At 37.9% G+C, this 10,234-nt stretch overlaps 1 protein-coding gene across 1 annotated transcript; it reads left to right on the plus strand.

Moving 5' to 3' along the window:
• Positions 1-80: 80 nt before the first annotated feature.
• LOC137747641 (protein ABA AND ROS SENSITIVE 1) lies at positions 81-4,813 on the plus strand. Its single transcript, XM_068487786.2, has 7 exons — positions 81-428; positions 1,105-1,204; positions 1,713-1,929; positions 2,936-3,113; positions 4,076-4,151; positions 4,237-4,283; positions 4,392-4,813. Exons 1-7 carry the CDS (start codon positions 340-342, stop codon positions 4,570-4,572), a joined length of 888 nt encoding a protein of 295 aa, XP_068343887.1. The 5' UTR covers positions 81-339; the 3' UTR covers positions 4,573-4,813.
• The last annotated feature ends 5,421 nt before the right edge of the window (positions 4,814-10,234 follow it).

Below are 10,234 nucleotides of genomic sequence, written 5' to 3' on the forward strand. Positions count from 1 at the left end.
TCTTCGGAAAAAAAAAAAAAAAAAAAAGGGAGACGGATCCCAATGCCTATTCGATTTTGTCACGTGGCGAGAACGCAGTTGTTATGGGCAGGAAGAAACATTAGTCCTTTCACACACCTGATTACTAATCTCCACGCCGCACGTCCCAACCCTTCCTCCTCCCATCTCCTTCGCTCAGTCTATCGCTCCGCCTACCTCCACCGTCCTCCTCACCTAGTCCTTAGCCGCCCACGCCCTCATATCCCCATCACCTCCATAAACCTCCATCTCTGATCTCTCAATCACCGCCGAATCCTCTCTCTCATCCTTCGGCAGATATATAATTCATAGATATAAGAGATGGATGCGAAAGCCAGGAACAAGGCGTTGTTTCGTGCGAGATTGAATGCCCAGAAGAAGGACAAGCGCATAGACTCTCCGCTCGTACGGTTAGTCAGTGCCCATGCCTTCTCTCATCAAATTTTGCTTTTTTTCTTTCTCAGTGTTTATATGTTTGTTGTCTTTGGGGTTTAGATTTTTATGAAGAATTGAAAACTAGAGGCTATGGAGTTTCAGTGTAATGTAATTATCATTATTAAATTGTATTCTGTAGAACCGGTTTCGTGAATTTCGTTTTTCAATTGGATTCTGTAGAACCCTTTTTGTAAGCAATGTGTATTGTTGTTGGTTCTATGATCATAGTGTTCCTCAATGTTTAATTGATTGATGTGGTGAAAATCATGCTCTCGGAGTTTGATCGTGTCAAAAACTTTTAGTTTATCAAGCACAAGTATGAATTTGGTTTGGCAGTCCGTTTCTTCTTTTTACGAAACTTATGATTTGAAATGAAACTTATGAGAGCTGGTTTGGGTTAGAAGTAGGAATTAGCTGAGAAAATGCTGAGTAGGGAACGAACTAATTTATATTTTCTGGAATGCATATGGGAACCAAAGAGATTTATCTTGACATTGTTTATTTCGACCTTCTCGTTATGTATGCTATTGTTGCTGTACCTTTTATTTGAACTTTTTCGTATTACTGGTTCCGTTCTGGTGTTGGTATATATAGATTGCTAAGCCAGAGTTCCTGACTGCTTCTTTATGCCCCTTTTTGTGATACATACAGGTACAATGAATCTGAGCAGCCTGTGTGCAAGGTTTGTGACATTGCTCTGAAATCTGAATCACAATGGGACGCACATCAAGCATCTCGTAAACATCGTGAGGTGATCATTGTTAATATAGTACTTCCCTATTTGTAAAATTAAGAAACTAAGAGACCTAAACAAACATCTTGTGTTGTGGAAAATTCGAAGTTGATATGAAAGATGCAAATTTTTCAAATATTATGAAAGGGTTAATGCAGCATTTTACCTGCTTTTTGAAAGATAACAAATTAACTCATTTGATCTCAATCAAATTATGTATTGTGATGTTGAAAACTTAAAATACTGCTGAATTCAACCAGGCAATAACTGATATTGTTCGGTTAGTACATCTTCTTGTATACTAATTTGGGTTGGATATCCCATACGTCAACATACATTTAATCCATATTTGGCAGAAAGATGAAGCATTTCCTTTACACTTTCTAGGTTTGAAACTGTGATGGGCCTGGGAAGTAGGTGACGTTACTGTTCCACTTACATTAATCTTAGATGCAGTTCCTTATTCTTTTTCTTTAATATATCTATCTGAATGAGTATTACTAACAGAATGTTTATATTGCAATAGGCACTAAGTAATTTCAAAGCTACAGCTGCTGGACTAAACCGAGTCAACAATGCAAAAGCTGAAGCCCGTCCAGATTTGCCAAAACCTAAGCCGGAACATTCTGTGGAGTTGCTTAAACCAGGACCTGAAGGCTCTACAGAATTGCCTAGAGAGCAGTCGTCATCTGGGCTTCCTCCAGATTTTTTTGATAACCATGATGCAAAAAAGCAAAATACAGGTGAGAATATCCACTCTATTTGTTTTTCTATATGACTGTTACCACCTTCTCATTGCTTTGAGGCGGTAATGACAAGATCAGTTTGACACAGAGAATTACATTTTTTATAAATATTTTTATAAGAACTTGTATAGAGGCTATAGACTTATACGTAAGGGAGCGAATATATGCACTAGCCCTTCTGCATGGGTGTAGCTTTGCTGTTTTATTTATTTCTACAAAGAAAAGGTAGTTTTACCAAGGAGATCGATGCAGAATTTAGTGGGAAGGTTTTAGTCAAATTCCTCGGTAGGTATAAAATTATTAGTAGATTATGTAACTCCTTTGGATGGGGAAGGCTAAGAAAGCAGGGCAACGGTGAGTGCATTCAATTCTTTCTTTCCAGAATACTAAAATAGATATAGCACTGAATATAGGTTTACGTGCTTCTCTACTAGATCCTTGCTCATTAAGCCTCTTGCTTCATTTGTAATGCAGTCGAAAGAAGCAAGGAATATAAATCCATCATCAATAAATTTTCCTAAAATCACTGCATCAGTTCTGTAAAAGTAAATGGAATTGAAAATCTTTCCACCACAATCTATTTAACCTCAGGATCTATAAGACTGAGATGCTAAAAAATTGACCAAAGGAGAGGCATGCCACTCATTAAGCCTCTTTGATCGCTTGTAATCTAGCTGAAGGAAGCTAGGAGCTTAAATACAAATTTACACTTTGAAAAAAAAATAAGCACACAACCTTTCTTTAACAGTCCTCACCATTAATTCATTTTGGGCTTTTTCTTAATGTCATTAGACTACAATAAACTGTTTTTTTTTCTTGTATGATCACACAGTTTTGGGTTCTATGAGTTGATCATTAAGTTTTGGTCATAAGCACAATATCAAAACAGAAAATCTGTGTAGAGGATTTGATATTTGCGTTATTTTGGAATTAGTTTTGAACTATCAATCGTTTTCTTTTTATGATATCTATTATTCTTTCTGACTTAGCACTATCATCTTAGGAAGGGAAAAGGTGCAGACAAGAAATATTGAGCCTGCCAGGGACCTTACACAGACATCATCACAGGTTGCCAGTTCAGAGGCCAAGCAAATAAAGGGAGCTCTTCCTGAAGGCTTCTTTGACAACAAGGAAGCTGATTTATCTGCACGAGGAATAAAGCCTGTTAAGCCAGATGTCAAGTAAGTGCACATTTTTCCTTAACTCCTAGATTGTATGAGTTCGTTGCAATGGTTCAAATGCCATTCTAGATAGACTTGTTTATAATAAAATAACTGTGAAAAAGGTTCACACCGAGAGAGAGAGAGAGAGAGAGAGAGAGAGAGAGAGAGAGAGACTTGTTCAAATGCCATTCTAGATAGACTTGTTCATGATAAAATAACTCTGCAAAGGTTCACAGAGAGAGAGAGAGAGAGGCTCCCTTTATTAGTCATATCATAATTTGAATGCTTGTTCTTGATGCATTGTCAATGTAATAGAGAGGATGGAAAATGCGCCCCCGGGTTCATTCTTGGGAATTCATTTTGGTTTGGCTCTTTCCAATAGTCCTCCGCAGTTGACACAAGTTCTGCCCATTTGAAGCTGTTCGCTTTACCAAATTACTATCTGGTATTTTCTGAAGGACAAAGGTATCGGCTGTTTTGAACCTGAGAAAATTGGAACAGACCTATTTGTAAATGAGCAATACATGAAGTCATTGCCTCGAAGGTAGTGCACATTAGAGGTTCTGCACCTAATATGAGCTTATAGAAAAATTAAAAGACATTAGAAAAAATTAAAATCCAGTACCAATTCACTTCCTACGCAAAAAGGAAGCAATCCTTTTCTGGTGGTCAAAGTGTTGAGTTCTACTGTGAAAGAAGCCATAATTATTATGATTAATTAAAAACTTGGAATAGTTACCCTTGAATTCTCCACGTCAGTGGTTTCTGCACATGGTTTTCCATTGACCCAATGATAGCCGTCCCTCCCTTATGGTGTCTGGATTCTTGTGTTTTCTTCGCTTCTCTTTCTTTTTATAGTGCTCATGGTTTGTACTGCCACGGACTGAAGTTGAAGTGTGAGACTAGCTAAGCATGAAAACTGCTGATTGATTTAATATGAAGGCATTGTGATCTTGTGTTTTGTATTTACTGTATGGCAGAGATGAGTACAGAGAATTTGAGAAGTTGATACAAGAGGACTTGAAGGAGGTTGATAATCGTATGGAAGAAGAGGAGGTGAGGGTTTGTTGCACTTTTGCTTGAGATTGATGCTGACTTGCGCGTACTCATATATTCTTTTGTTGTTGCAATTGTGCTGCAGATTGATGCTGCTGAGACGATAGAAGAGGCTGAATCAGTGGAGCAAAGGTGAGTGCAGCAATAAAGTGCTATCATTCTAAACCTTCGTTTCTTTTTTGCAACTCAATTGTCCTTGCTGTTAGTGTTTACCTTCTTTGTTCTTCTTTTGTTTTTCAGGGCATATAGGGAGAAAGTGGAATTGTTGAAAAAGAAGAAAATGGAACTGAAGGCTTCCGGTGCTGCCAAGCGCAAAAGAGTTCCGGATGTCGTAAAAAAAGAGCCTAGTCACGATGAGTCATCAAGTGATAGCGACATGGATGAGAATTTTGCAGTGGATTGGAGAGCACAGCATTTGTGAATGCTCTTGGGGTTTCCTCCAGGATCCGTTCTTGACATTTTCGAAACCTGACAATGTAATGTGCCAAGTACTTGGTTTTGGATTCCTTGTGCTCTCTAATTGCAATATGGTATATGTATATGTACGATGGGGAGTAAGCGAATGTGAAAAGCTAAAATGTCTACGCAGCTCATATGGGTACCCCCCACAATGTTAGAAGAAACAATGCGTTGTGGCAAATATATTTTCCAGTCGACGACTAGACGTACTTATTCACAGCTTAAATTTTCTTACAAGCAGAGGTGCATCATTAAATTTACCTAAAATGGGAATCACTAAATTACGCATAGGCTAACAAACTCAAAAGTGTATGAAATTGATGTATATCATTCTTTTGGTTTCAAAAGTTGAAGATTGATCAATGTCGTTGAAACATGTTAATTTTCTTGCATGCTTGAAACCAACGTACAAAGAAGGTTTCGAAGCTTACCTTTGTAGTGTGCTTTTTGAGCCCTCGTTCGTGCTTCTCCAAGCTCCTTGGTACAAGCTCCATGCCACTAGCGTCCTCTCCAAGCTCCAAGCTCTGATCTTCCTTGTATGTGTTCTCCTAGGTTCCAAGTTAGGAACCCTCTCAACTTTCGACACATTTGGAAGACTGAGATGGTGGTGGATGAGGTAAGAGAGACGTGAAGTATTCTATTGGTCTCTTTTGAGAGGAGGGGACAACAAGGGTGGTGGTGGTGGTGTTTCAATTTTTCTTTTTGAGTTTTCTAAGCTCTCCTAGGCTTGCAAGCATTCATCTCTTCAGAAAGATGAACACAACACTCAATAGGAAGTTTCTTACAAACTCTTAAACTCTAACATGCAAGTTTTGTTTTCTAGAGAGCAACTTCCCCACAAACTCATTGTGAAATGAAATAGCCATCTCCTTCTTAGAGAAGGATGAGCCATGAGTGCATGCATCTTATAGACCATAAGGGTGTGTTGAAAAATCCAAACCCTAGCATCCATAACGCCAAAATAAGCAATGCCCCCCTTTTGGGCCTTTTTCACACTTACGTCAACTCTGACTTAGGTTGGATCAAGTGGGCTTCGGCCCAATGGGCCTTATGAGTCCCAAAACTCCTTTTGAGGCCTAACTGTCTCTTGTTCATGGAGGCGACTGAGTTCCAAAATGATTAATTTGCACTATTTCAACTAAAAGTTTACTTGCTTGACATTCAAGATTGCATGCAAGTACTCAGGTTGATCACAGTCAGTGAACTCAATCTCTGTTGAGCACTTACACACTTGTCTAGTGCTCACTCTCGAATGGTCTTTGAGACTAGCCATGCACCTCTCTATATGCAAACATAGTGTTTACTGATCTTTCTGAAATTTATCAACATCCACTTAATAGCTTCGTTGATCGGGAACAACTTTAGGGTAAACACATAAGAAGTCTAAATTTGTCGGGCAAACTTTCACCCACTTTTTTCTAAACAAATCAAATTTCCCCCAATTCAAGGGTTTGCCCGACGAAATATTGTGAAATTCGTCAAGCACATATTTTCCCACTTTGTTCTAAATATTGTGCTTACATTTTAGGGTAAACACATAAGAAGTCTAAATTTGTCGGGCAAACTTTCACCCACTTTTTCTAAACAAATCGAATTTCCCCCAATTAAAGGGTTTGCCCGATGAAATATTGTGAAATTCGTTGAGCACATATTTTCCCACTATTGTTTTGGCCAAAACTTAAATTGGGCAAACATTTCTATGCAATCTTTGCCAGATAAATTGGTCATTTTGCTTGACAAAAAATCAAGTGTATAATATAAGTGTCACATTCTTTTAGGTCGACGAATATTTTAGGTTTGCCTGATGAATGGGTTCGTCGAGAAAAGGTCCTGAGATTTTATAATAGGCTCGAGAGCCTTCTTCTTTCTTCCTTACACCTTTTCTCTCATATCTCTCTCTCTTTGTGAAATCCACCCCCCCCACCCCACAAAAAAAAATCTGCAAACTCGCTCTCTGTCACTCGTCATCTCTACTCTTTGTCTCTTTCACACCCTCTCACTCTCAAGCTTTCGTAGAAGTATGATATAAAAAAATTTCATACATATATTTTTTATATTTATTATAAACTTTATAATACAAAATGCTTTGATTTACATGTGAAATGCTGTGAATATATGTGAATTTGTAGGGGTCGGGTAAGTTGAGGTGGGTATGGGGAAGAGGATGGGGTGGGTTTAGGGTGTAGGCAGGGGGAAGGGGTCGGGACTCGGGGAAGGGGACGGTGGGGTGGGGTGCATATGGAGGTGGGGTGGATCTGGGGGCGGGCTAGGCTCAGGTGGGTTGATTTGGGTGGGTTGGATGGTCGGGCTTAGTGGGTGTGCTGGGGTTGGGTGGGGTCTGTTGTTTTTTTAAAATTTTTCTGTGAAATATTATATTTTTTAGGATTTTCAAAATAATTTGGAAATATTAGAAATTTGTAGGAAATATTAGATACATTAGAATTTTGAGAAATATTATAAATTTTTTGAAAATATTAGAAATTTTTGAAATATTGATTTTTTTAGAAATATTAGAAATTTGTAGGATTATTAGAAATTATTAATTTTTTAACAATATTAAGAATTTTAGGAATATTATAAATTCTTAGAAAAATTTTGAAACATAGAAAGTTTTAGAAAATATTAGATATATTAGAAATTTTCATATGAATTTTTAAAATATTAGAATTTTAAAAAAATATTCGAACTTTGTAGGAATCTTAAGAATTATTATTATTATTTTTTTTACTAATATCATGAATTTTATGAAAATTTGTAAATTATTGTTTCTTGTTGTGATTTTTTTCGTAGATGTCATCTCCATTGATCACCAGTGGCCCCCGCTTTGCTTCTTGTTCGAGTCATAATGACTTGGCGTTGGTGGCAGAGATGGTAGATTTTCCATTGGTGGGACTAGCTGTACCTAGGCAACTGAGCCCACTGCATTAACTTTATAGGTCTGGAAGTGCAATCTGTCCAGCACATTCACTGCTGGAAACAACTTGGCATTGTGCTAGCCCTAGCCCCTGTTAATGCTGCATAGGTTGATACCGAATCAGTGTCTATGCCTCGGCCGGAGACAAAAAATTCCTTGTCGAGGTGTGAAGAAGGTGAAAGTGAGGGGGATCGCTCGCATATGCAAGTAATGATCGTGATCGTGTATGACCCACAACATCGACGAGTAAATGTCAAAGTCAACAACATGTTGACTCATGACATGGGAGCAATCATCCGCACCAAGTAATCCGTGAAAGCTCCCACATGGAAGAAGCTCACCCCCGAGGTGAAGGAGGCGATGATGACAGAGATCTAGGTAAGTATGTTTTGTTCTTTTTAAATTGATTAGTTTTAAAATTACGGTCGATAATTTTAATCCTTTTTTTTTTTTTTTTTGTTGTTGTTGTTGTTGTTGTAGACTTATGCGCCGCATAAGAAGGACGAGTACGTCGCCAACCTCTCCTAGCAACAACCGGACATGCCACTAGAGTAGCTGACATCTGATCCACATATGTTTGTACAGTTGTTAATGGAAGAGGTTTTGGTGATGGGAAGCTGAGAGATCCGCGACCTAGGAGAGGGTCTAGTTGGGGACCTCAATCGGGGGATCTTCTTCATCTAGCTCTTAGCTTGCAAGCATGACGTCTTCTACATTGCAGCAGTTGGAGATAGAGTTAAAGGCCATGCGCCATCCCGAAAAAGTTGCACGTCAGCAAGAAGAAGCTCAGGAAGAAGCTGAGCACCTTTAGGGGAATGACTGTCAACGGTACATGCGAGATATGGCACATGCAATGGCAGCCTCTGGCATTCGCGTCATCAATCCTCTGAGCAACCTTCAGTTGCCATCCCAGCAGCTACCCTAGGAGTACTTAGTTTAGGATATTTTACATGCATTCTACGAATATTTCAGTTTTATATAAACAAATATTTTTATATTTTGATTTCTTTTGAGATTAATAGAATTAAAACTAATTAATTTATTTGAATGTCGTTGGGCAATTCTTTTTTATTTCTGAAAAATATCACTTTGCTCGACGAAATAGTGAAAAATTTGTCCGCAATGGTTTAGGATACTATATTCTAGCTCTGCAAATGGGTTTGAGCAACGAAATTCTCTTGGCGGGCAAATTATATTCGTCGGGCCAAGTTGGTCAAGGCACTTGACATGATGAAATTGTCGTCAATGATTCCATTGGGCAAAAGTATTTTGCCTGGAAGAGTTTTAATATTCATCGGGCATATACATTTGTGAGACGACGTTTGCCCGACGAAGTTTCTTCAGACAAAACATTAGATAATTAAACTTATTTGGCCATACAAAATCATTTCGTCTGGAGAGGATTTTTTTGTAGCGTTGAAGGGGAATATGTTACATCCCAACCTGGGCTTACATGATTCTCACCCCTGGACGATGTGGGATCTTACAGAATATACATAATATTTTCCATGCCAGCTTAACTTATTACCAAGTTCGATTTGCATACTCAAATCCAGTATAAGCTACTTAAAGTTCGATGCACTGATTGCCGAACTAGGATTCTCTCCCCTCATTTTTCCATCCCCTTCCATCCCCTCATCTCATACTTTCTATTTTGTAGTTCTCTTTCTATAAAAAAAATTAATATAAGATGTTGTTAATCGTGATCGTTCAAATAGGAGGGGAGGGGAGGGGAGGGGAGGGGAGGGAAAAAAAGATGGGAGAGAATCATACTCCTTGATTGCCACCCATCTGAAAGTCAATATAGAAGATTGGCAAACATGGCATCCACGGCCGACCCAAAGATTTGATGGGTCCTGTGCGAAAGTGAATTGGAGGCCATAAAAAGTACTAAGAATTTAGTTTTTTTGTTCATTCAATTGAGCTTCTATAAATTTTAATAGCACAGACAAATTTACCAAATCAAAGGGTGGAACTGTGGCATATTGTTTTTCCTTAACTATTTAGAGGGCCAGGTTCTAATTTTTATGTTATTGTGTGGAATTTTTATATTATTTTGTGGAAGCTTATGCATTTAATAAAAATAAACTTAAAAAAAATGATGGAGACGAGTTTCGAACCATCCCCTAGGCCGATGTAAAGAAGCAATAATTACACTTGCACCAAGACTCAAGTTTGCAATATTCTACACATATTACTATATATACGTTATGCATGTAAAATTGAAAAATCAAGGGCCCTTCCGATTTGGGGGTCCTATGCGGTGGCACCACTTGTACCCCCTCAGGGCCAACTCTAATGGCATCCATTTGATTGGACAGTCTTGATTAATTACTTGTTATAAGAAAAATGGTTTTTAAAAAAAAAGTACTATATATCATTGATTGAAAAATGGTTTAAAGCCCAACTTTTTTTTAAATCCATGGTAGTATGGAAGACTTCCATTTAAGAAAATATAGAAATTGTTCTTCAAAAAGAAAATATAGAAATTTTAAATCAAACATTCGAAATATGGAGTCAACTTGTGGTGGTGAAATTTCAAATTTTCAAACACCAAAAAGGAAACTTTTTCTGAATTGGATGCCAATTAAGTTGATATACATGCATCTTAATTCCATGTTTACAATGAATACTATTGATACGGTTTAGGAAAACTACTATATATCTTTTTCTGATACTAACGTTACTCAAGTGACAACTAATTTTCACT

This window comes from Pyrus communis, chromosome 2 (genome assembly GCF_041283825.1).
Source record: "Pyrus communis isolate YQ-2024b chromosome 2, ASM4128382v1, whole genome shotgun sequence".
In the NCBI taxonomy this organism is placed as follows: Eukaryota; Viridiplantae; Streptophyta; class Magnoliopsida; order Rosales; family Rosaceae; genus Pyrus; species Pyrus communis.

Bases quoted from the DNA above. Each gene is read 5' to 3' on its own strand.
- LOC137747641 (XM_068487786.2), top strand. From the start codon at position 340: ATGGATGCGAAAGCCAGGAACAAGGCGTTGTTTCGTGCGAGATTGAAT. The intron at 429-1,104 runs GTTAGTCAGTGC...TGATACATACAG, and splicing joins ATAGACTCTCCGCTCGTACG to GTACAATGAATCTGAGCAGC. The intron at 1,205-1,712 runs GTGATCATTGTT...ATATTGCAATAG, and splicing joins CATCTCGTAAACATCGTGAG to GCACTAAGTAATTTCAAAGC.